Source organism: Channa argus, chromosome 1 (assembly GCF_033026475.1).
Source record: "Channa argus isolate prfri chromosome 1, Channa argus male v1.0, whole genome shotgun sequence".
In the NCBI taxonomy this organism is placed as follows: Eukaryota; Metazoa; Chordata; class Actinopteri; order Anabantiformes; family Channidae; genus Channa; species Channa argus.
The window spans coordinates 6,457,551-6,484,413 of NC_090197.1; the positions used below are offsets into that span (position 1 = coordinate 6,457,551).

Sequence of the window (26,863 nt, forward strand, 5' to 3'; positions counted from 1 at the left end):
ATAGTCCACATCCGACTTCACGAGTGTGGAAAGTTCCTCACTTTTGTTCCGTAGCGATCGGACATTTGACAGCGTGATGTAGCCGGTTGCCCCTTCGCCTCAGTCTGTTCCGTTTCCCTCCTCTGGAGCCTCTTTTCCTTCTTCTTCGCCTTCGCCTGTATCCCCGAAGTAACTCCAACGGTATCATCTAGTTCAGGGATGTCAAACTCATTTTAGCTCAGCGGCCACATGGAGGAAAATCTATTCCCAAGTGGGAATTATTTCAAGTTGGATGCTGACGGGCAGATCAGAGGGATTCGCGGTGAATGGCGAGCAACAAACTTTGAAGTCTTTCTCCAGTTCACCAAAAATCTGAAGTCCCGTTATTTTATCTTTGAACCGCTTCATTTTGGGTCGTGCACACAGTTTTCAGACAGGGAAAGTGAGCTGCATCACCACCGGCGAGTTGCGTCTCCCACACTGACAGCTTCAACTTGAAAGAACGTTTGTCATGATACTGCGTGACAACTTTGTTGCGCCCTTGCAGCTGTTTGTTCAAGTTATTCAGCTGCTCTGTAACATCCACCATAAATGCAAGGTCCTGTATCCACTCTGCGGAATGAAATTCTAACACTGGTTTGTCCTTTTCTTCCATGAACTGTTCAATTTCTTCTCGTAAATCAAAGAAACGCCTCAGCACAGCACCTCGGCTTAACCATCTTGCCTCAGTGTGGTATGACAGGCCATAGATGTGGTCTTTCTCTGTGAGAAGCCCGTCAAACTGACGGTGATTCAGGCTTCTGGATCGGATGAAAGTAACAGTTTGGATGACACCTTCATGACGTTGTCCATCTTTAATGACTTGCAACACAAAGCCTCCTGGTGCAAAATACAGTGAAAAGTCCAAAATTCACGTCCTCCATTTGCAGATTGCACTTTCTCTCTGCACTTTGTCACAACGCCTGGTTTGTTACCGATCATTGAAGGCGCAACATCTGTAGCCAGGCTGACAGCGCGGGACCAGTCCACTCAGACCCTGTCCAGCGGACCGACGACTGTGGTGAAAATATCAGGTGATGTCGTTGTATCTGTCATCGGCACCAACTCCACGAAATCCTTGGTGACGGTCAATGTGTCATCAACTCCGCGCGTGAAAATGGCCAGTTGTGCAACATCTGTAAAGTCCGTGCTTTCACCAATTGCAACTGAAAACGCAATAAATGACTTTACTTCTCGCTTCAACTGACTGTTCAGATCCACTGAAAGATCGGAAATCCTGTCTGCAACTGTGTTTCTTGTCAGGCTGATATTTGCAAAAGCCTGGAGCTTTTCAGGGCTCACAATCTCCGCTGCCTTCATCATGCATGTTTTTACAAATTCACCGTCACTAAATGGTTTGGAAGCCTGCGATTTCATTAGCAAACAGGTATCTAACTTTCACTGCAGCGTCACTGATGTCTCGGCTGTGAGTCAACACAGAGTTTGTTTCTTCAGACCCGCCAAAAGTTCATTCACCACCTAGAATCCGAGTTATTCTGACTTCCTGGATGAATCGCGGTGGTCTTGGACTAATTTGGAGTTTTAGTCACTTCTGGGAAGGTTTACTATTGTTCCAAGGCTTCTCACCTGGAATCTAGGTGGCGCCACCTCCGCTGGCTCCTGCTGCAGGCGGCTTAGCTCCAAAAGAGAATCCCGTGATATGAGCCTGCTTGGACTGCTGGTAAATACAGTTGTATGCAAAAGTTGGACAATGTGCATGATTTTCGTTTATAAATATTTGGGTGTTTGGATCATCAATTTCATTTTAATCTATCAAATAACTGAAGGACACAGTAATATTTCAGTAGTGAAATGAGGTTTATTGGATTAACAGTAAAGGCACAATATACATCAAAACAAAATTAGAAATCAGACTTTAAATCAGACTTGTGTGTCTGTACACAAATCTGTATTTGTGTATGTAAAATAATGTGCAAATGTATTCACTCCAAAAACTAAATGTAAATATCTAGTTATCAGAGAAAACACAGTTTTTAACTAAAAGAGGTGGAAAGACTCACAACTGGCTGTTTTTTTTACACGTGGATTATTGCTTCTGTCCTGTCGTCTGGGACATTTGTCTGTGTGTACAGAGATTTGTCCTTGACTTTGTCCTGCTCAGCCAAACAGTGTTTCTAGTGTTTCTGTACTGTTAGCTACAGCAGCTAACGTTAGCAGATGCAGGCAGCTCAACAGCTACAGCTAGTGTAGCTAACAGCTAACAAACAGCAGGAGCTAACTTTACTCCTAAAAGTGCTGTTCAGTGGCAACTGCACTTGTGCTTGAACAAACCTTTCAGAGGACAGGGGACACGTCTTGGAGACCTACAAGCAGAAGTCCAGTTTCCACTGAACAGCACTCTGGGACAACCAGGACCTGTCTAGACTGAAGGTTTGGATCCAAATATGAACAGTGTAGGAAGTGAAGCTACTGATTTTACTTGTGATGATACTTTTAGCAAAGATCATTTCACCAGTTATGATACAATTTAGTCTTGATATTTAAACTTTAAATGGCACATGACAACACACTGTATCCTACAAATGAGAGAGTTATAACTTATACCATATAAATAATATATAAAAAAGAATGAAGACTACATCTAGTACAACGCTCAGTCTGTGAGAGAGTGAATGTAGCTACATTAGCAAAGAAGTTTCTCCTGAGGTAAAGCAACAGAGTAGAGAGGAGGTGAAGCATCTTCAGGGAGGCTGCGAGAACTCGCTTCTACCCGAGGTTCAGAGTAGACAACTTTGTCTGTGTCAGCACAGGGGAACTGGCTTCTCTTTTAGGAACGTCCACCTCGGAGTAGACTAAGTTACCAGAATTGTCTTCAGTCTGAAATGTAAAAAACACAGGTCAGAAATTAGCTCTTAATCACTGTCACATGTGTTTAAAACTTTATTTAAGTTTATCTTGTCTTGACTTATACTTAAGAGTCAGGAAGCCACATTAGCCATTTAGCAGATGCTTTTATCCAAAGCAGCTTACAAGTAATTAGCAGACACTAGAGGCAACTGTGTGTTCAGTGTCTTGTCCAGGGACACTTTGACTTGTAGCTAAGAGGAACCTGAAGTCAAACACTGACCCTGTGGTTTGTGAAGGACTGTTACACCAGCTGAGTCACAAGCACCAGAACAGGAAGCTGCACTGCAGCAGTCTGATAGTTTTAGTTTTTCTCTGTTTTGTTAGATGAGCGTCATTACATATAATTTATCTTAATGCTGTTATTAAAGGATAAATGAATCAACCCTCACAATTAGCTGCTGACTTCCTTGACTTGATAAATGTAATGTGTATGTGATGTGTAATATAAAGTTTTAGCTTGAAAGCTGTTGCTTAACGTTTAGATGATTACATGGACTTAATTGCAACACTTTCTTTCCTCCTCGCTCTGTCTGTTCAAAACAGTGGAACCTTTCAGTCAGAGATTCACTGATAAATCTGACTAAATCTAAATCTTTGGACTGAACTGGGGAAGCATTGGGGAGCATTCAGTTTTGCTGCCCCCTCTGATTGGAATAATCTCCAAACAGAAGTCATTTCACTTGAAGCCTTCTGTTCTTTCCTAATCACCAAACAACGAGAGTCCTTTGGACAGTGCTTGTGTTTTTAAACTGTTACCTTGACCTCAACTACTGCACTTTGTAATGTTAAGCTGTATCCAAAACCTAAACTATTGTTTATGTTAACTTATTGTTGGTAATGTGAATTTCAAATTGTATTCATTCATTATGACGTGTGCCCTTGTAAATGAATAAAGGAATATTCTGTTGTATAAGCCATCAGCATAAACAGCCTGTTAGAGGAGGAACATCCCAGAGGGCTTTAACTGAGGCCCCCAGTGAGACATACAGGAGCTTTGAATGATCAGACTGTATCTGCTTGTATCTGTCACAGGTGAACTCAGTCTTCTTAAATCTCTTCCTCAAACTCACTTGTTTTGGATTTTTTCTTAATCTGTAATATTGGTGTAATTTGTTTAATGTAAGTTTTAGTTTTACATCCTTTCATCTATTAGTTTTATTCTTTTTACTGTTAAGGTTTTTGTGACTTTGAGAAGTGCTGCTAAGTGTTATTAAGGCAAAAGAGAAGACAATTAGCTTATTTTTAATTACAATCTTTGTGTCTGGGCTTATACAGTGTTCAGTGTTCTGGTCCAAAAGCTTTTTTTTTACATACTTACATACTGAGCACAGGTGGCTGTGGCCAAGCTGTATATATCTGTGGTCCTGACCTCATCTTGATGGATCAAAGTGTAAACTGTAGACGCTTCCACAGGATCTCTGACCTCTTCATACACTCTGCTGGACTGTAGGAGGAGAAAGGTTTGATATGTATCAGCTGGTTTTAACAAATATTACTGATGATAGGATTTATTCAGACTCACCTCTCTAACATTATCATACACTGTTTCCACAGGACTTCCTGAAAAACATGGTTCAGAGACTTAAAAACACATCAGCTCAGACTAAAGCTTCAGAAATTCTTATTTCAATTTTGTGCTGAAAGAAAGTGCTGAAAGAAAGAAAAAACACTGTACTTTTTTAAGCACTACATCAAAAGTGGAACAGCTCTGTACATGTTGCATTATGACATTTTCCATTCAACCTAAACAGTCATAATGTAGATAGTTAGTCCCAACCCTCTGATATGAGCCACAGCAGCTGTACTACAACTTCATCACCATGGTTACAATGATTTGAATTGAAATAGATCACTGGACCTTTGACATCATGGTTCTGATTATCAACACACAACTGTTAAACAGGTTAAAAGAAACTAAATCCTCTAGTTAGAAACACAATCTAAAGTTGTTTTCCATATCTGTACGTTTTGCATTTATTAACCCGTTCATCTACCCAGACCATCCTGTGCACATCATGGATGTATTTAGTAGAACTGGGTAACAGATTACAAGTTGGTACCTGATTCCTTCTTATGATAGTTGCTCAGAGGCCCCAACTCTGAAAGTCTTCATGCCTTAGATTCCAGATTCCAGCTCTTTTCTGTGTGTGTGTGTGTGTGTGTGTGTGTGTGTGTGTGTGTGTGTGTGTGTGTTTACCTTTGAATTTACTGCTCCTCTTCCTGCAGAATATCAGCACAGCCACTGATAATATGATGATCATGAAGACCAGAATCAGACTGATAACCAGCGCTGCACCTGTGGCAGAATTAATAGTAAAACCAGTTTGTTTTACTCTGAAACTTCATGGCTCATTGTGACATATTGTCTGGATTGAATTTCTACAGGACTGTTTGAAGCAGCACTGTCAAGTTAATGACAATATGAACTTGGTAACTGTTGGGGACAGAGGCACCATCTTGTGAGATTTAATGTCTCTGGGTAGGATCCATTTTCTTCCACTTGGTCTCTTCCCATCTCCATAAAATGTAAATAATTGATAGGACTTTTTTTTAGATGATATGCTGGTAACTCATTCAAACAACTGTATTAGACACAGTAAACAGAAAGCAAAGATCACAATGTCGTCTGCATGATGTCAGTGTCACATTCTATCTACGTTTGTTAGTTTTGTCAAACTGTGTAACCTGCACTAAGCTTATCTAACACATCTAAGACATCATTTAAAGCCCCTCTCTGCCTCAGACATACAGATCAAAAACAGCTCTGCCTTAACACAGTACAAGGAGTCGTGTTAGCAGTGAGACCCATGTGGAAGTTTAAAGACTCGTCAGATGCCAAAATGCTGCACAGTCATTTATCATAGTCATTATACAGCTCTGCAAATGTACAACAGCAACGATGTTTTGCTGCAGTGATCACAGAGTAAAAGTATAAATACTGCATTCATGTTACTCAGTAGAAGACAACATACTTTCACACACAGCTTAAACACAACTACTTAGCAGCTGCACAAAGTAACAAACATTAACATTTGGGATTTTGTAACAATATTGTGAAAACTGCAGTAGCTTGATGGAAATACACAGCAGTGAGGACATCATAGTTGGTTCTTCTTCACCTAAGGAGACATCCTGAGCCAGACTGATGAGCCACATCATTTCAGCTCTGCTACAGGTCTGAGATGATACTGTTAGGGTTTGTTAATTGTTTCAAAAATTAAATGTAATGTTTGCCAGTGTGTGTAATGTAATGTATGTTTGTGATGTGTCTATGTACTGATGATGTCATTAGTGACGCCATATAGCTTTGATAGTTGCCTTTGTAGTTTACCTTTAAAGTCTGTTGACCAGTGGTCAAGGAAACAATGCAACGCTATATTATCATTATGTGATGAATTGCATTTTTCATTGGCCTGTACTTATACGGAGTTGTTTTTTTTGCATTGAACTCTCTATCTGCTTTGATCTCTGTTTTCCAATAAATGGTGCCGACAAGGAAGAGCCCGGTGGAGTTGGCTGAGTTCGGGTAAAGTGTTATGTCACTAACCCGCGGGGCTCCCCTTGTGCAAGTAAAACACAAAAGTCGACTCTTGTGTGTTATTTCACTGTTGTTGAACTGTATTTCCAGGTGTAATCAGCGCTGTTGTGGTTGTCAGAACCCAACAGATACTGTATGTTTAACACTTTATTATATTCCACTCCTACACCCTTTCCCATTACAATATCCTGCTAACTTGTATGTGAACACGGGAACATTTAAAACAGGTTTCTCTAGTTAGGAAAAGTCTAACTAGTGTGAAACAGGCTTTTAGAGTGAGTTTATGAATTTTTACTTTCTTTAGTGCATCATTGTATCAGGTCTACAGCAACTGTCACTGAGGGTCATGTTCATGTTTCTGTGCTGAGTAACACTATGTTTATTATACAGGGAACTTTAAATGTACCTGATGATCCTGTTTCAGGTTGTTTGTAGGTTTCAGTGGAGGATGAGGATGAAGTTGTGAATCTTCCTGAACTGGAGCTTAAACTCTGTGTTGATGACAATGGTGAAGATGATGAAGGTGATGATGATGATGATAATAAGAAGAATGTTCGTGATGTTGTAAAAGGTTGGAGAGCTGTGCTTGGTGGTGAAGAGGTTGAAGCTGTGAACAATGAAACAATCAGATAATGATCCAGAGGAGATGCTGTTTTCCTCATGATGTTAATAAGATGAACTGCTTTTCTGTCGTCCTGACAACAGGCCTCAATTGTGAGATTACTGTAGCTCAGTATTCTTGTAATACATCCATTCATGGAGTACATCCATAGGTGTTCACTAAACATCACAGATGCAGCAAGAAAACAACGTTTGAGGAGACTGTGCAGAGAAGAACATCAGACTGGCTGTTAGTTAGTTGTTTAGCTTGTTTTTACTGTTAATGATGAAAAGATGCAGCACTTATTTTACCTGCTTATTTGTAACATGAGAAGCTGTCAGAGAACAGTCAGTTTTCTCACAGCTTCACAGACATGAAGGAAAATTTTCAGAACTTTCAGTAGAAACTCACCTTCTGTGACAATGATCTCAAACTCATTATGTGGATCTCTGAACCAAGGTCTGTCCAAACTACACCTGTACAATCCTGAGTCAGACTTTTTCAGCTGTGTGATGCTCACATACATGTGTGTCTGATGTGATTGTAAAGATCCTTCTTTATATTCAATACTGTATCTGCCGCTCTGAGCTCTGTTACTGGTTGTTTCAATGATAATGTTTCCTTTTGTACAGCCTCCTTTACAGAACAAAGTCCTTCTTCCAGAGAAAGAAAATGAGCATGAAACTGTGATGTTTCCTCCTTCAGTTCCTGTATGAGTGGGGATTTGTGCATTGATGAGACCAGTGTTTCCATCCTGCAGAGCTGTTGAAAAGATGAACAATCAATAGTTACTATCTTCCTGTAAGATGCTACAGTCTGATGATGATTCCTGTTTTACATTTCCACACAGTCACACTGAGCACAGAGCTCATCACTTCTACTACAGTCACACTTTTTGATTCTGTCAAAGATTTAGAAAATGTCAAATTCTCTCATCCACCTTTTTGAGTCTGTTTTAACTGAGTGATGTTGATCATTTTGTTTCCCTTCAGTCATTCAGTCTGTCATTGTGTTCATGTGATCACTATTTGTGGTTTGATTTCTTTTCTTAATCAGTTATTATCACGTGTTCCTCAACAGATGTGTTGATCTCATTCAAGCTTGTCAACATTACAGTGATCATTTTTATCTATCACAGTTATTAATTGGTTTAGTGTAGTAGCTTGTGAATTACAACCTAGGAAGCTCATGAATTCTCCTAGTGGGTCAGTCTGTCTCAGTGTGAGAGGGCTGGTCTGTTTGTTCTTCTTTCAATAAATTGTGTCCTGTACACATCACATATATCCACACAGATATTCAATAGGCTGGTGCAACCTGTAATAACATTGACAGGCAGCTCACTGCATGTGCTATGAAATGAAACAAGGAGAGTAAGATGTGCATCAACTCTGAAACATTTTAACAGTGTAGAGGAAGATTGTTGCTCAACAGCCTCGTGTCAGAAGAAACTGATCAAAATCTCAGACTGGAGTAAAAACAATGTACGTAGCTAAAGATTCTTCTTTAAATTTCCCTTTAAGCAGGTCCATCATTTTACATATTAGCTGAACACAAACTGTGTTGATTGTTAAACTTGACAGTTTAAATTTCACTTGTCTGATTGGGCTGATTTTCCACACTGCTTTTTTGTTGGGAGTCAGTCTCTGTTCTCATTTTTATATTTTTTGGGTTTATTTTGTTGACATCAAACAATTAAGATCGAGACGCAAAGCAAATGAGTTTAAATGTTAGATTCTTCAAAGTGGCCACTTTGTGTCTCAGCCAGCTTTGAGAGACAGGGACCTGGAAAGGTTGAGTTTCCATCACTCTGTTGGCAGCTACTCTCAAACCATCTCATTTGGGTTCAAGTCAGGTGATTGTGGAGGCCAGGTCACCTGATGCTCGCTCATTGTCCTGTTGAAAAAATAATCTTGGTCTCACTAAATGCAAATCCTACAGTATGTTGTAGTAGACATGCTGGCTGAAGGTGTCCTGAACTCCTTGAGGAAATCACTGACTAACACCCCACACCATCACCTCATCCATGCTTCACAGTGGGAACCAGACATGCAGATATTACACCACAGATTCACAAAGTCACAGCAGTTGGAACCAACAATGCAGCCAAACCAAACCCCAAGTTCAGACTCATCAGACTAAACCGTACATGTTCTACTGGTCTAACACCTATTTCTTTTTTGTATTTTTTGGTCTTAAGCAATTCTCATCTTCTTTCTGGTCCCACTCAGCTTCTTTGCAGCACTTAAACCATTAAGGCCTTGTTTATAAAGTGTCCTCTCGGAAAAGCTGATGTTGAGATGTGTCCTTGAAATTTATTCTATATTGTAGAAAAAAAAAGAAAAACACTGAATGAGAATGTGTCCAAACTGTTTTCTTTTTCTTTAGGGAAAAATAGCTGTCAATCACAAGACCAGACCTGCTGAACTTCTAGACAAACTGGAGATGTGGGCAGTGACCCAAACTTTTGTTTGATATCTTTTCCTGCACACATTTTGCCCTGAGTGTTTTCTCTTTGCATGAGAATGCAATTTTGCAATTTTGTAGATGTGTTGCATGTCACAACCATAGTTTTCTGTTAGACTGTATTTGACTGTACAGTTTGTTCATTTCAGGTTACGTGAAATTAAGCTGGAACAGTTTCCTCTGTAGCTCTAAGGAGGTAAACTAAGTGCTTGGTTGAATCTCTGAGATCAGGTGAATCATTAATTATGAAATTCACTAAACCATCTTTAAAATGCCGTAGATATTGGTCCATCTGTGATCAAAAACATTTTAATGCCTTTTTTCCCCCCAATTCTATTCAACTTTATTTATATAGCGCCAATTCCCAACAAAGTCATCTCAAGGCACTTTACAGAATAAAGTCAAGATTATAAATGTAACCAGGTGGTGAAAATCACCTATATCCTGTCAACTGTATTTTGTGGTGTAGTAGTTTTGCTGCAGTTACCGAGTTTCAACACCAGAGGGCAAAGTCATAACTGTGTGAACAGCGGTGTATTGCGCTCAGGTGAAGGGCTGCCGGGAAAAATACAGGAAGTGGGAAAACACGCGCTCGACGAGTGGAGAGTACTGCAGTTAAGCACGGAGTGGAAATATTTGTGCATTAAAAACACATGCCCCACTGCGTGATATGTGAGTTGAGATAAATGAATGTTTTCTAAAGTGTTTAATAGTATTTCCTGTACATTATTTCAAAGCAAAGAGAAATATGACGGTTAATGAGCACCACGCGGTGTGGAGTTGTGAACGTTTTCTGTTTCTTCCACCCTTTAGAGGTGCCACTGCCGTCTTTATACGTTATTTGTGTGAATATTTGAATCTAGTTGTGCTACACAGTTTGTCAAATTATCCTTTTTGAGGGTTATTATTTTTATTCTATTTACCATAGAACTTGCACTGGGCTTCTAGTGTTTGTTTGTTTCTTTTTGAAATTTCTACATTTGTTAAAAACTTTAGTCACTGTCCATCAGTGGGAAATAATACCTTTAATACTTTTAAGAAATAAAGAACCCACATAAAATTTATTTGAAGTGTGGAGTGTCATTTGCCCGGCTTCATAAAGATGTATAGAGAGAACCCAACAATTCCCCCTTGATCAAGCTCTGGGCAACAGTGGAGAGGAAAAACTCCCTTTAACGGAAGAAACCTCCAGCAGAACCAGGCTCAGGGTGTTCGGCCATCTGCCTTGACCAGTTGGGGTGAGTGGAAAGTGAAGGGAGAAAAGAAAAAGAGCAACAAATGCAACAACAAAACATGGGCAGATTGGTAGGACCAGTAGCTGCACACTGGAAAACACACAGCTTCAAAGCCGGGGACACCTGCAGAAATGGACAGAGAGAGGGGGACAGAGGAGGACAAAGACAACTATGGGAGAAAACACACAGAGTTAATGTCATACAGTGGTGACAATTGTGGGGTGAGAGGAGAGGAGAGAGGGTCAAGAGGAGGAAAGGAGCTCAGTGCATTGGGGGGTGGGTCCCTATCAAAATCATTCAGCTACAACATGAAATCCTTCATGCAGACAAAGTGTTAAACAATCTGAACTTTGCACAAATACAACACATTCCCAGTCAAATGCATGTGTGTATTTCTAAGCATTATTTGGTAAAAATCCTTCTTATTTTGTAAAGTAACTTTAGAGTCACACCAGGAATGTTTAATAATTAACTTTATAACTGTAACTTTATAATGGAACTTAGGTCAATCTGCTGTGGTGTTGTCACTGAGGATTTCCACATTATGTGCTGGGGCTGGGTGGGTGAGGTGGAGAATGAGTTGCAGTGTTAAAATGTGGGTTTCCTGTAGCTACTACTGTTACAAGTTATGTGTGAACACACAGACTACAATTATTATTTACCTGCTCAGGAAGCATCCTGGACAACCAACTATAGTCATTTTTACTTGTTAGCAAAAGTAGTTATACTTTTACTTTATAGGCTGCAGGTATTTCAAAAAGTCAGAAGTACCACTTTGTGTGCAGCATGAACAGGAACTTACTTTGTGTGTTAGCAGCACTGAATAGACAGAAAACAGCTAAAGAAAATGCTAAAGATAGAAGGAGCAGAAGTGAAACTGAGACATGAACACAGACTCATTTTTCATTTTCCGTAGTAAAGATTGGAAAATAATTTATATTTTTGATATTTTTCACATCGACAAACTTCTTCTACTATACAACAGAGTAAATTTAAATAAGTGACATATTTAAAGAGGAACTTCTGCTGAATCAGTGTTTGTGCTGCACAATTTATCACCATTTTTCACTAAGAAGTGAGTCATGTCCAGACAGACGCCCAGTGACAGTCTTAGGTTATGATGAAGAGCAAGTGGAGAAAAGTTGCACTAATGCTGCATAGTATTGAGACATGGAAGAGACAGAACAAACAGAGCAATGCTGATGTGTGTGTGACTAAACTAAACCTCCATTAAAACTAAGAGAAAAAGCTTATTCAGAAAATCCAAACAAGTCTAGAAAATAAAAATACTCACAGAGGAAGAAGAAGCAGATTAAAATGTGATGAACGTCCATGTTGAGGCTCTGATGACTTAATGCTGCCTCTCTTCCTTCTTCACTGTCAAACCAGGAACTTGCCACTTCTCTAGAAGACAGAGTCCCTCCTTCAAACACACTCATTTCCACTCTCCTCAACTCTTTCTATCAAAATCAATCGACCACAACATTAACACCACCAGGTAGTTTTACAGTTTTTCTCTTTTGCTTAGACACTTGTGTTCACTCTGAAGTCACATTTCCAAACCAGTTACCACACAGGCTGAAACAGAAGCTCACTGCTCAAAATGTGCTCAAAAAGAAGCAGAAGTAAGCTTTTACACTTGTTCCTTCTGTTACTATACAATAGGCAACACAATACTAAATAAATCTAGATCTGAAAATCCCATGTTGATACCAGAGAAAACAACAAACAAAAACTGCTGTACTCTGCACCTGCACTTTATTCAAGATGGCCTGTTGAAATACTGTAAAGAGATTTACTGAGAAAGATTGTTGATGTACATGTTCCTCTGTGCAGGTCCTTTTGCATCCAACTGTCTTTGACATGCAGTGAGCATCAGACAGGACAAATTCAGACACTCGTTATTCCCATTGTACTGTTTTCTTTCCCCAGAGAAAGAAAAAAATAGAAATTTCACCTAAAATCTGTATTTGATTTCATTATTTTTCCATATTGTTCAAACACAGAAAATACTACTGAGAAAATACAGACAAACAAAAAGAAACCAAATGAATCTTATTGGTGATTATATCCAAAAAGTCAAAACGAAGACATGAAATCAAATTTTATATTTAGTCCATTTGCTCCTGTCAATCAGATAAGACTGAAAACACAATGGATTCAAAACACCCACATTAACTGTCCTCTAAGTCCAACACTGCCAAAAGTGTAACTTCCCATTTGTACCAATGACAAGAGCGAAAGTAAAACAAAAATACAAGAACATATGTGATATGAAATAAACAGGTTAAATTTGGGCAGAAAACTTTTCTCATGTACATTACTCATAGAAAAAATCTGATTGTGAAAATACATTTAAATGCATTTAATGAATTCAGGTCTTGTTTTTCTTCCTCATTCATTTGCCTCCTTTCTACATGCAAGTATGATTTCTAAATAGTTCCACTTGACTTTACTGGAACTAAATGACAATATGTACATTTGTTGAAAACCCCCAATTCCTTATTAACTTTTTTTTTGAGGAAGTAAGAAACTTATATAATTGACAACATTTTAAAGAGACTCGATCCTAATGTTTACCTACAAATGTATGTTGGGGAACAGAATGACTAAAAAAATAATACAGATGCCTAAAAATGATGTGATGAAAGGAGAGAATGACAGAATAAGATAAAGAGTGAGATACTCAGAAAGAAGAAGCAGTGATATGATCATCTGTGTTTGAGGCTCTGCTGTCTCTTCCTTCATTACTGACGAACCAGAAAGTCCACAGTGAAGAACTTAACTTGTCATGTTTCCTGTAGGTGATGAGCTTAGTTTTTAGTTTATATGATGTATTTTTTATATACTTATTTTGTAATTTCTGAAGCATTTATTTTGTTACTTTTGTTACACGATGTCATCAGCAGCAGACATAGACTTGGGGATATTGATTATTCTATTGATCATCTAGTAGGTCTGGATTCTGTTTCTTGGTCATTCAGTCCATCACATGTAGCCTTTGAGTTTTATTATTATATCAGTGTTTTTACTCTGATGAAGACACAGTAGTGTTGAAACTTTGTTTGCACCAATAAAACCAACATCTTTATTAGTGGGCTGCAGTTTTTTCTTTGGTTTTAAAGCAGAAACTCCACTTCTCTAAATGTTTGAGTTCCTCCTTCAAAGTTAATCTACATTCATCCATCATTTTCTTCAGACGGATCCTGAATGTTTCATGTATTAATTCACATTGTAAGTTTTCCTTGTGGCTTGTAAGTTACTTACACCTAAAGTCATCCAGTCCCCAGAGCTCCATCCAGTCTATACTCAAATATTGGACTCTGTTGACATAACAGTTATAAATGTAATTGATATTCATGACACATATACACCAGAGGCCTTCAGACTGTAAAGTGAAATCTGTCATTTATAGTATAGATTAGAAGTATTTCCCCTCTTAGACAATAATTACAGCCACAGTATCATTTCTATTGGTAAGTCTCATGTCTGCTTTATTCCAATACTCCTCAATGCACTGAATTAATATAGATCCTTGAATTATGCTCATGCTGAAAGGTGAACATCATCCCAGACTCAGCAGGTTTTCTTTAAGCGTCCTTCTACATTTTGCTGCATTCATCTAACTTCAATTCAATGACCAGTCTCCCTGTTCCTCGGGCTGAGAAGCCCACCCACAGGATGATGCTGCCCCCATAGGGATGGTGTTCACCACCAGATGAGCAGTGCCTGGTGTGTTTTTGTCAGTCAATTGTACCTCTTACTTAAAAAGTACTTACAGTAAAAATAGATTTGAAGTTATTAAGTCTTTGACCCCTTTGACCCCGAGCTTTGCACATTGTTCTTCTGTCCACCTACAAATATGTATTGGTGTGTTCGTCAAAAATGACCCACTTATGCATCGAAGTGGTAAAAAAGAAGCTAACATTAGTGAATGTACTGTGTGTGTGTGTGTGTGTGTGTGTGTTTTATATAGCTACATATTGAACAAAACTCGTGTTTGGATCCACTCGGGTCTGGCACAGTCCTGAAACATTTCCTGACATATTTGTCATAGTTTCAGTGTTGGATGGAGTTCAGGTGCATCACTGTGACTGCAGCATAAAGAAAAGCAGAATTAAAGCAGGACTGGGTCCAGAAAGTTCAGGAGGCAAACACACATTTTATATTTTTATATAAAGTCAAACACCATAACTTTCACCAGGTGGTCAGACTGCTCAACTTTTTAACCCATAAATGTTATGACAGACCCAAAACCTCAGGGGATTTAAAGCCCTACTTTTACTACATACATTAAAATACAAAACACGTCCACAGTTTTACCTCAGTTTGAAAAGACTTTAGGCTTCAACTGAACATGTTCACACTGTAAATGTCCCATTTGGGACAATATGTGTACAGTATATTAAGGCTGAATACTGAATGTAGCGTCCAGTCAGAAATTTGAAGTCTTACTGATGGTCTGATAATAGTTTATTGTTCTTATCTTTTTCCTCAAACCAACGTAAGAGCTACACAAAGCAAACACAGACAAAACAATAGATTAAAACCACATCAGACCGTTAATACGTCCTATAGCAGATTTACGTTAAACTAACATAAAGACAAATTAGCAACTTACAAATTTATATAAATCATAAAACCAACCTTGTTACCACTTTCAACTGCAGCTAAACACAAAAACATACTATCCGTAACCGTCTCCTTAATGTCTTCAGTCTCCTTTTATTTCTCCGTCTGTTACCTTTCTCCGTCTTCTACCGTTTTTAAGCTTCATTCTTTATTATGTGTTGGCTGTCCTTTCAAAATAAAACACATCCGTCTTACAGGAAGTTATAAAAATAAAAGCCACAAAACAAATCACAAAGGTTTGAACTAGGAACATTTGCAGGAGAAAAAGATTGTAAGGACGTTACACTGAATGTATTTTCATGTTGTCTCACAGTGAAACATTCCCTCAAGATTCTCTACACTGCATCTTCTGGAATCCAAAACCTCCCAGAGTTGATGATTGTTGTCCTGGTTGATGACGTTCAGGCAGGTTACTGCAACAGCAACAAAACCATAGAAATACACCAGGAAGTGTGGAAAAAACTGTTCAAAGACAAACCTGAGCTAATGGAGCTGTGCACTCGATGGTGTTTCGACATACTGCCTAAACTCTTTAAATCTACACTTGACAGAATTATGCAGCAATTCAATCAAACTGAAGGTGCAGTATGTTCTATGTTCTACATCACTTGGAAAGTAATGGGAGGGAGTTTTCACTGGGGGCAGATTACACACTTCACTCATCATTAACTCCACCTATTGGTGTTAAGTGAATATGGGAAAAATAATGTTAACTTATGAACCAGATGGTGTTAGTGTTGTGGTTGACTGGTGTAAGTCAAACTATTTAAGTAAAGATATGAAATAATCATTATTAATGCATGTGTGCATGGAGAGTGGTTAAAGAGACCAACATGACAGTAAATAACAAACATAATCTACATATTGGCTCTTTACCAGTGATGGTGTGTAACTAAGGACACTTCTTAGTAACTAAGGACACTTCCTAGTAACTAAGGACACTTCCTAGTGCACTTAGTGCCATCTTCATGAACTTGAATATTTATTATTTTTCTCCATCACATTTCATAAGGAATCTGTATAATGTACTTTTTCATTCATAATTGGTCGATTTGTTTGAACCATTAAATGATCCTTAACAGGGTTAAGGAAAGTCTCATTTTCTTAAGTTAAATAAACAATTTAAAGCCATTTCCCTCTTTGATTAATTAAGTGGTTTTAATCTTGAATGTTTTAAATCATCAACAAACTGCAGTACTGGGAGACGAGCAATACTTAAAAACTGTAAACTGTATTTGATTATCTCTGTCTCTCTCAGGTGTCCACATTTTACAGTACATGGAAAGCTGTGAATCGGATGAACAGACCGGAAACACTTATCTTGTGGAGGGTGGTTATGATGGAGAAGACTTCATATCATTTGATGTGACGAAGCGAAAGTGGACCAGTCAGAAACCAGAGGCTGACGTCATAAAGCAGGAATTAGAGGCTGACAAAGACAGAATAGAAGAGACTGTTTACCTTATCACTCAGACTAGTTCTGTGTGGCTGAAGTTAGCTTTGAATTATGGGGAGAGCTTCTTGTTGAGAACAGGTAGAATCACATGACCAGAGGACATTTCATGGACACAACTATGTTCATATAACCACACTGAAGTATTTTTTTAAATGTTTCTCACTCTCTTCCCTTTTCTCTGTTCCTTCTCATATGACCCCATTGAATTTAGTCCTTTTTCTTTTTCCTTTTCTGATCTTTCTCAGCCTCCATGGTTTACTTCTTTCATTCATTCTTTCTCTTTAACCTTTTCTCCCTCTTTCTCCAGTTCCTCCCTCAGTGTCTCTCCTCCAGAAGTCTCCGTCCTCTCCAGTCAGCTGCCACGCTACAGGTTTCTACCCTGACAGAGCCACAATGTTCTGGAGGAAAGATGGAGAGGAGCTTCATGAGGACGTGGACCATGGAGAGATCCTCCCCAACCATGATGGAACCTTCCAGATGAGAGTTGATCTGAACATTTCATCAGTCAAACCTGAAGACTGGAGGAGATACGACTGTGTGTTTCAGCTCTCTGGTGTTGAGGACGACAGTGTCATTAGACTGGACAAAGCAGTGATCAGAACAAACTGGGGTAAGACTGGAGTCAGATGTGATGAAACTTGAAAACACACACCAGTTTGTCTGGTAACCAAAGTAGACCCTGAATGCAACCCAGAGTTACATCCATCCATTATCTTTAATTGCTTATCCTGGTTGGGGTCTTGGGGGGGTTGGAGCCTATTCCAGCTGTCATGGGGTGAGAGTCAGGGTCCACCCTGGACATCTCTCCAGTCTATCTCAGAACAAACACAGAGATACATACAAACACATTCACACTCACATTCACATCTACAGGCAATTTCAGAGTCACCTATTAACCTAACATGTCTTTGGACTGTGGGAGGAAACCTACACAAGCACAGGGAGAATATGAACACTGCAACCCAGAGTTTTACACCATGAAGAATTAATTATCAGTTCAAATTCTGACAAGATGTTAGGATGTCAAGTCTTGACTCTTATTTTAAAAGATAATTCCATTGAATGTTCCTTTTTTTTTTTAGTTTGTAAAACATTGTCAAATTTAAAGTCAGTGACAATTATGTGAACACAGAACATCTGAACAAGTGTGTGAGAAACCAGGTTCAATAATCTTCTGTTCTGGTTCCAGTTCCTCCCTCACAGGTTCCTGCTGGTGCTGTCATTGGAGTTTTTGTAGGACTGATGCTGCTGTCAGTCTGCATCACTGGACTCTTCATCTGGAGGAAGAAGAAGAACAATGGTGAGAAACAAAGATGGTTCAGGGACAACACATTAGATATTAAGGATAAAAGATATTTTCCTATTTTCCATTAATTTATTTGTAACATCTGGCTGATTCAGTAACTTCTGAAAACCCAAGAAAAATCACATATGGAGTCTTCAGTCACTGTACAGAATCTGTTGAGCTGTTTTTATACCATTATATGGGAAACAACTACAAAACATAAACCAATATATTTCTGTTTATATTTTTATTATATTTACAATGTTTATTAGATTTTAATAGATATTACTGTAAACTTTCATCTATATTTTAGGTTTCAGACATATAAACTAGTAAGTTTTTTATAAATCATTGGTGTATTATTACAAATTTAATGTCAGTTGTCAGTTGACATCAGACAAACTGATCACAGTGAGTACTTCATTATTTCACTATACACTATGCTGTGTACATAACAGTACTACAAACATCAGCTACAATACTATTATTATTACTATTAATATCATGATGAGGACAATCATCAACATGGCCACTCTGAGCAATCTGCAGCTACACAACCCCAAACACCGCAAACTGTGATACACTGTGTACAGAGGTGGTAGAAATACACAAACTCAACAGTCAAGTAAAAGTACTAAGCAGATAAACTACATTTTAATAAAGTACAAAAGTAAAGGAACTTGAAGGAACGATATTTGTATTTAAAACCACCAGGTGTTAATGTTGTAGCTGATCACATCATATCATAATGTATAATTATGATCCTGTAGTTTACATTCAAATAATATTTGAGTGGAAGTGTAAAATAAAATATAATAGAGATTTTTTTATAGCCCAGTATCACAAACTTGACTTAAGGTGCTTTATAATGTCTTAACAGGGTCTAGAGAAATAAGAAGAGACGTCCTGTGAAGCTACTTGTCATGGTCACTTCCTGGTTTTGGACTTTTATTTTGTGGCCCCTTCTCCTTACTTCCTGTCCCTGGTTCTTTTTGCCAAGCTTTACCCTCGTTGTCCCTCATTGTTTGCACCTGTTCCCGCCTCTATTTAAGTTCAGTCTTCCCTTCACTCCCCTGCCAGATTCTTGTGGTCATTGTGGTTGTTATTACCCTCACAAACCCCTCAGACTGTGGACTTTAGGTAAAAGCTGAATGTGTGTTTCTTGGACTTTTGTATTCTGGACCCTGTGCATCTTTCCCCTTTGGTCTGAGGTTTGGTCATATTCCTGTTTGCAGTTTTGTTTTTCCGTGTCTCGTTAATTTAGTTTATCTGTTTGTTAATTAGACTTCCCCATGTGTTTACCTGTATAGGGACTTTTATGTTTGTTTTTTTATGTATGTTTCTTATTTATCTGGTTTACCTCTGTTTATCAGTTTTCCTTAGTCCCCCTCTGTGTATTACCTGTTACTAGTCAGTTCATGTTTATCCCTGTCTTGTTTATTTAGTAGCATATGCTTTTCCCAGTGTCCTGTTTTCATTTTGGAGTTTTATTTCAGTTTGTTAATCTCCTAGTTTTCCCCCTGTGTGGTCATTTAGACTATTAGATTTTCCAGCCTTGTTATTCCTGAGTCTAGTGTTTATTTTTGGTTAACTAAGTTCCTCAATTGTTGTCGACGTTAGTTTCTGTTGTCTTCGTATTTTCTATAATGTTAACGCCCCTCGTGTTTCGGTCCTGTGGATAGTTTTGTCTGTCTTATCTGTTCTGAACCTGTTTTCTGTACCCTCCTGTTAGGAGCGATTTCTGTTTACCCTTTTCAGTCTGTCAATAAAAGCACTTTAGTTCATCCCTCACACTGTCTCTTGGGTCCATCCCTAATCAAAACCGTGACACTACTGTGACATCAAAACCTGACTTTGTTTTCATTTAATCTGAACATGTAACTATCAGAAGATCACAGATCAATCAAACTGGTTAAATGACTTTATGATAATTCAAGAGAAAAAATAAAGTGGAATGAAAACTACAATATTTGAGTAAATTAGATTTACATCAAAATTGCACTTAAATATACGACAGCTTCATGTAGTTAATATGTTTAGTTGTAAGTTTGTTTCCAACGCTGCCAGAAACACAGAAATCACCACCAATTTTTTTCATTTTATTATTGAGATAGAAATTGTTGAGCCGGTCAACTGGTCAGTAAATCACTGAGCTGAATGAAACTTTATGGCCTGTTTCTTTAAGTTCTATTTTATATTTGTTAAAGTAAGTTTTGTATTTCATCTGTTTTAATGTCAAGATATCGATGTTGCTGTGTGTTAAACAACATTTTGTGTTGCTGTTCCAGTTTATTTCCATTAATTTTGGTGTTTGTTTTTTATAATTGTTATATTATATTATGAAGTACTGAACCTTAAATTGTGTATATGTGTAGCTCAGCATCCCACCTGTTACACAGATAAGCTTTATTGTTACACCTGTGGAGATTCTCCATCATCCAGCTCATGGTATTTTCCAAAGATGCTATTTGATGACTGCTGGTCAAAGTCTGAACTAAATAAGATGTTTTTTTTGTCCATTTGTGAGTTTAAAATGTCAGAACTTTCTGCTTTGCATCCATCCTGTCTTTTACAGGAACATCTAGATACTTGATACCTTTTAAACCATGGAAGTAAATACAGAAGTTTATTTTCTTAATCGTGGCAAAATGTGCAACACCTCCTGTTTTCAGACTAAAGCAAACAAAGCAGGCAGAAATTCAATAAATACCACATGGTAAATAAAACATGTATTGTGAAGATTATTTCTAATATAAAAATCAAAGCATTTCACACTCTACATTCTCATTTTCTCTGAATCTGTCAGACTCTACTAATACAGTGAGTTCAGTTTCACCTTTTGTTAAAAAAATAACACGTTAAGACAATTTTACTGACTTATTTCTAAATTCTTATTGGTTGACATGTTTTAAATATTTAAAAACACGATGAATGGGTTAATTTTGTTGCTTCTCTGTAATGTTGCTCTGTAAAATGTATTAATTATATGATCATCTTATAAAATATCATGTATTGGACCTATAACATAATAGGAAATAGTTAAAATTAGCTAAAGTTGTCATGGGGCTATAGTCCATGTCCTGCAGAGAGCAGATTTCTAAGTTTTATATTGTGACATACCTCCAATTCTATTAGTTTGTTCCATCAAGCTGGCAGAATAGAGTTGTTGTTGTTGTCTAGTTGTGTGGACAAATGCAGTGCACCAGATAACACCATAGACACATTTTCTAAAAACTGTTACCAATGTGACACTTACCAAATGTTTATGTGTGCTTCACTCCATCCACCAACAGGCAACAGGTCCACACTGTCAAACATCAAACAGGAGCTTTGAAAGCTCTTTATAGCAGAGGGAAATGAGTCCAAACCATACTGGGCTGAACTAGAGGGGAAATCATTTCTACCCTGAATAACATCCATTGGGAGACAAACTAGAATAATATAGTGAAGGAGTTTATATTGTTTCTACATATGAAAAGTAATCAATTGTCTTAATTGGTTATTAATTAGTGGTGGTTTGTCTTTGTAGGAGGGGCTTCTGGTCTATAATACCAGGAGTAAAAGCTCCTTGTCAGTGATTGTTTGCAGGAGTTCAGATGTAGACCTGCTGCTACTGTCATGTGTTCCTGCTCTGTTTCCTGTTTCTTGGCTTTTATTTTGTACTTCCCTCCATCTCACTTCCTGTTTCACTCTGGTAACTTCACTTCTCATCATTAGCCCTGATTGTTCTCACCTGTGCCCCCGTCTCTAAACCCAGTTCTCCTCACAGTTCTCTGCATTTCTACAGTGAGAGTTTCAGCTTTGATCTGTGTTGAGTTTGGATCCTGGTTTTCTGTTCACTCATCAGCTGCCTGCTTGTTATCTGCTGCCTGCCTCTACATTGCTGGACCTGGATACCTGTAATTCACCTGAGCCTCCACCTACACCTCGCAGTCCTCAGTCCCCTCCTTCTTCTTTTGTTGTGTTGTTTTGATACATTAAAATTGGATCCTGGACTGGATACTGATTGGGATTTTGAGTGGGATTAGTTTGTTGCATGTTGTCATATGCTCTATGTAACTGACCCGCTCTGTTCTTACTGTGGATCTGGACATTATTCTTGTGTGCTTTTCTCCTCCACACTCGTCAGATGTGGAGATGATGTCTCCATCTGCAGCTTGTCGCTGAATTCTTTTATTATCTTTAGTTTCTGTGGGGGCAATGTAGATCTGGGGTTTTCTAACTCACACACACACAATCACACAAAAATAGGATTTGATACAATAAAAACTTTCGATAAAGTGTAGCTAAAAGACTTATTTTGTTATGGATTGATGTTTCACAAGATGTAAACAAGTGCTTGTTTATTGTTCTTCATATCCTTGAGAGGTTGCTCTCAAAGACATGTTCAAGCAGTAACAATGCAGACAATGTGAAAATGACAAATAAACAAGAAAAACAGAAAAAAATGTAAGAATGGCTTAAAGAAGGCTTTCAATGTGTCCAAGTCCTGGAGAGTGGGCAGGGGAGCAGCAATGATTCATTCGGCAGTTCTTCCTGTCCACTGCAGGAGTGTGGAACTGGACCAGCAGCTCCTGTAGCAGGGTGAACTTCATCCGCGGTCGTAGGAAATGCATCCTGTCCTGAGCCTTTGGCACAGTTTTTAGGCCAGATGCCCTTCCTGACGCAGGAATGATGATTTCTACCAGGCTTGGACCAGCACTGCACAGCTGGGGATGGGAAATGGCTGGTGGGGTTCAATGTCTTGCCCAGAGACACTTCGACATATAGCCAGGACCGGGGATCAAACCACTGACCCCTATGTCTTTAATTGCTTCTCTCTCCCCCTTTATCTTAATATCTACATTTCACCTTTCTTTCCTGTTTCTCACATTTCTCCACCTCCTTCACTTTCTCTTCCTCCATTGTCTCAGTTCCTCTTTCCCACCTTCCACCTTCCCTCAGTAGAGCTTCACATACTGTATCATAAAGAAGTTTTCAGTTTGGATCTCTCTGTCCTCCATTACCTCCCTCAGTGTCTGTCCTCCAGAAGTCTCCGTCCTCTCCAGTCAGCTGCCACGCTACAGGTTTCTACCCTGACAGAGCCACAATGTTCTGGAGGAAAGATGGACAGGAGCTTCATGAGGATGTGGATCATGGATAAATCCTCCCCAACCATGATGGAACCTTTCAGATGAGAGTTGATCTGAACATTTCATCAGTCAAACATGAAGACTGGAGCAGATACGACTGTGTGTTTCAGCTTTATGGTGTTAAAGACACCATCACTAAACTGTACGAAGCTCCGATCAATGTTGTCTGTGGTAAGACGAAAATCAGACGTGTTGAAAATATGTGTTTCTTTGTTAGTTTTGATTGACCTCTAAAGTTGGACCAGGACCTCTATTTATCGAGCATCTCAGAGTAGGAAATCACTCCTGTCTCCACCAAAATGTAGCAGAGCTTCAGAGGTGTCTGAACTGGTGAGAAATTGCCAGTTAATGGAAAAATCATTGCAACTTCACATTTTGAATTAACAGGACGAGGACACTTACATGAATCTAAAACATTATCACAGCTTCAACATTTAAATGAAAGACTACAAACTATGGACCAGATTTATATATTTGCCTACAGGATCCTAAGTGATAACAGAATAAATCATTTGTCTGAAAATAACCCTGTTCCTATGAATCCAAAGGATTGATTATGTAGAACTGATGAGGATAATTTTAGAGTTGAGTCACAGTTTAAGTTGCTATCCACTAAACTGTAGCACAATAAAGTAAAAGGTTATAAAGAACATTATTAAAACTTTGTGTATTATTTGTATTATGATTTTAAAGCGAAGTTTGGCTTTAAATTATGATTTGAGAATTTCATTTTTCAATTCTCTAAAACATGGAACTTCAATTGTTACAAAAAGACTCCAACACGTCCCTACAACTTGTGAGGTCACATTGTTTCCTGGTCGTCCTTCATTTTCACTAAAAGTAAGAGTATGACGCTTCATAAATACTGTAAGTTTTACTCAGTGGTAGAAGTGTTTATAGTTTTAATTTAACTTTCAGAGCCATGAAGTAAGTGATTCTGAGATGCTGGACAAATACAGAAATATAATAAATATGAGTGAAAACCAAAACTACATTTGACTAACTACTTGGTCTTATTCATATAATCTGCTCCATATACTTCAAATCTAAAGTGGATTCTATAAACTGAGCATTTTCATTTCCACCCAAGTGTAGAGACAAAGTCTAAATGTTGTGTCCTGGTTTCAGGTCGTCCTTTCAATCACATCATTGGAGTTGCTGTAGCACTGATGCTGCTGCCAGTCTGCATCACTGCACTGTTTTGGAGGAAGAAGAAGAAGAATATTGGTGAGAGACTGGTGAATGATTTTTTGTGTGGCTGAATTTCAGTAACTTAGTAACGGCTATAACTTCAGTAACTGCCAAAAGAACCCAGCTGACATCCTCAGCAGAAGTATTCATTAAGACTTGATTACTTGTCTTTATAATCCCAGCAAAAACAAAAGGAAATAGAAAAAAATACTATCATAAAAGTATTTATCTATTTATTATTACTATATTATGTCACAGTGACTTTGTTTTTATGATATTAGCATAATGTCACCTACAATTTACATCCAGTATTTCACATGTAGCTGATTATTATTCACATTCTGCATTAAGAAGAATGTTCTCACTCAATGATCCAGAATAAATAGAAGAAGCAGAGACACTGGAGTTTCACCATATTTTTCCATGCACACATTTGATGCCTGTTAAACCAATCGAAGGTTTAAAGAAGCTTCCACACTCTGAAAGTTGTTTGATTAGTGTCTGTTAGACCAGAAAAGCAACATTTGATGCCTGTTAAGCAACATTTGATGCCTGTTAAACCAATCGAAGGTTTAAAGAAGCTTCCACACTCTGAAAGTTGTTTGATTAGTGTCTGTTAGACCAGAAAAGCAACAATGTACAATTAAGTAAAATCCTCCAACGGTACTGAAGTATTATCAGCAATCTCCCAGTGGAGATTAGAGGACTGTAGTGACGTTAGTCTGAAGTCAAAACAACATTTTTTTTAAATTTTCTTAGAGCATGTCATCTAAATTTACTGGATTTATTTACAAGAATTTTTTTTCATTTATTATTGAGTTATGAAATTGTTGAGCCAGTCAACTGGTCAGTGTGAAGTTCAGTAAATCACTGAGCTGAATGAAACTTTATGGCCTGTGTCTTTAAGTTCTATTTTATATTTGTTATAGTAATGTTTGTATTTCATGTGTTTTATTGTCATTATATCAATGTTGCACTGTGTTAAACAACATTTTGAGTTGCTCTTCCAGTTTATTTCCAAATTGTGTATGTGTGTAGTTCATTAAGTCTCTGTTACATGTTTCTGCTGCTTCCACTAAACTTCTTGTCTCTGGTCGTCTGATGCTAAAGTCTAACACCTGCTGGTTCATGTAACACAGCACAGTACATCAAGGTGATTGAGTTCCTCAGATGTGGAGATGATGTCTCCAGCTGCAGCTTGTCACTGAATTCTTTTATTATCTTTACTCTCTGTGGGTGTGGGGGCAATGAAGATCTGTTCATTAAACTCTTCAATTAAAGCTCTTTAGATAAAGTGTAGTTGAAGGAATTCTTGTTTGTGGATTTATGTTTCACATTCAGTAACTTCAAAAAAAAAACAAGTGCTTGTTTATTGTTCTTCCATCTCATTCTGTTCACTTTCTCTATAGACAAATTCACAGGTTTACTGTAACCTGTCAGAATGACATCAACTGTTAAACAGCTCCATCCCTGTGACCTTGTTGTTATTCTGATCCCATTATTACAACATGGTCCCTGCACTGAGCAGAGAGACTGAGACACAAACAACCATCTGCTCTGAAGTACGGAGCAGATTCAACTTTAACCCGTAATGATGTTTGATTCGTATAAATATATAATTGTCCTCAACAATTTGTTATTTAAGACTAAATCAAGAAAATAGTCAATAAAAACTGTCTTCATCATTACAAAGCTAAAGGCCTCAACAAAACCTGTATCATATATAAAAATATCTCTAATCTTCACAAACATAAGTAGGCAAACAGCTCTATTCTGAAGCATTTTAGTAACAGAAACTCTGATTCCCTGATGTTGTTAAACAACATGAGAGATGTACAAAAAAGAAAAAAAATGATAAGGCCACAAGTAAATACATGTCAGTCTAAAACAAATGATAAATTAACACTTATAATTTCTCTATATTATGCACTGTGTAGACTGGTTTTAATGTCTCCATACTTTCACTCATGTTTAAAAACTAATTACATTTCCAAAAGTTATACATTAATTATATTAAATATTAATGAGGCCTAAAACTACCGTTTTTTGCATGATGATGACGTTCTGGGCTCATTATAGTTTCCCTTTGACTTTGGCCATTAAACCGTGTGATAATATGCTGCAGTAGTCTTTGGTCCGAACATTTACGAACGTGGTCCGAACGTGGTCCGAACATCTCCGAACGTCATCCGAACACAGATGCGACCACTCCGAAGAAACGGGACAAAAGAGCCAATCAATTCCTAACAAAAAGTCGCCCGTGGATTGGATGTTTCCTCCTGGTGGGAGGGTCGAAAAGTTCATGACGGTCAAGCTTCGAGAAGATGCTGTTTTAAATCAAACATTTAACACGAATTCTGGCCGCTGGAGGTTACAGGTAAAGTTTGTAAAACACGGAATGAATTAAAGAAAGTTTTAACTTCTTTATTACATTTAGTAAAGTG

General features: G+C 38.1%; 2 protein-coding genes across 9 annotated transcripts in view; one reads left to right on the top strand and one right to left on the bottom strand.

The window, feature by feature from the left end:
• LOC137100591 (class I histocompatibility antigen, Gogo-OKO alpha chain-like) overlaps positions 1 to 26,863 on the top strand; it is a 122,871-nt gene that overhangs the window by 61,871 nt on the left and 34,137 nt on the right. For 2 of the 8 annotated variants that reach the window (XM_067478489.1, XM_067478515.1), the window contains exon 2: positions 16,614 to 16,889. The exons of 1 other annotated variant lie outside the window; for it this stretch is intronic. In XM_067478489.1, the coding sequence (XP_067334590.1) occupies positions 16,614 to 16,889 (276 nt within the window). Of the gene's footprint in view, positions 1 to 16,613; positions 16,890 to 17,118; positions 17,422 to 18,000; positions 18,112 to 18,976; positions 19,206 to 26,863 lie in introns of those variants that run through there. 5 more of the 8 variants (XM_067478481.1, XM_067478525.1, XM_067478497.1 and 2 more) reach the window with 5 other exon arrangements.
• On the bottom strand, positions 1,203 to 12,177 carry LOC137100565 (uncharacterized). Its single transcript, XM_067478457.1, has 7 exons — positions 12,018 to 12,177; positions 7,437 to 7,787; positions 6,831 to 7,031; positions 5,084 to 5,182; positions 4,409 to 4,446; positions 4,205 to 4,330; positions 1,203 to 2,856 (listed from the first exon to the last, which is right to left on the bottom strand). The coding sequence occupies exons 1-7, from the start codon at positions 12,160 to 12,162 to the stop codon at positions 2,746 to 2,748; spliced, it is 1,071 nt and encodes a 356-aa protein (XP_067334558.1). The 5' UTR covers positions 12,163 to 12,177; the 3' UTR covers positions 1,203 to 2,745.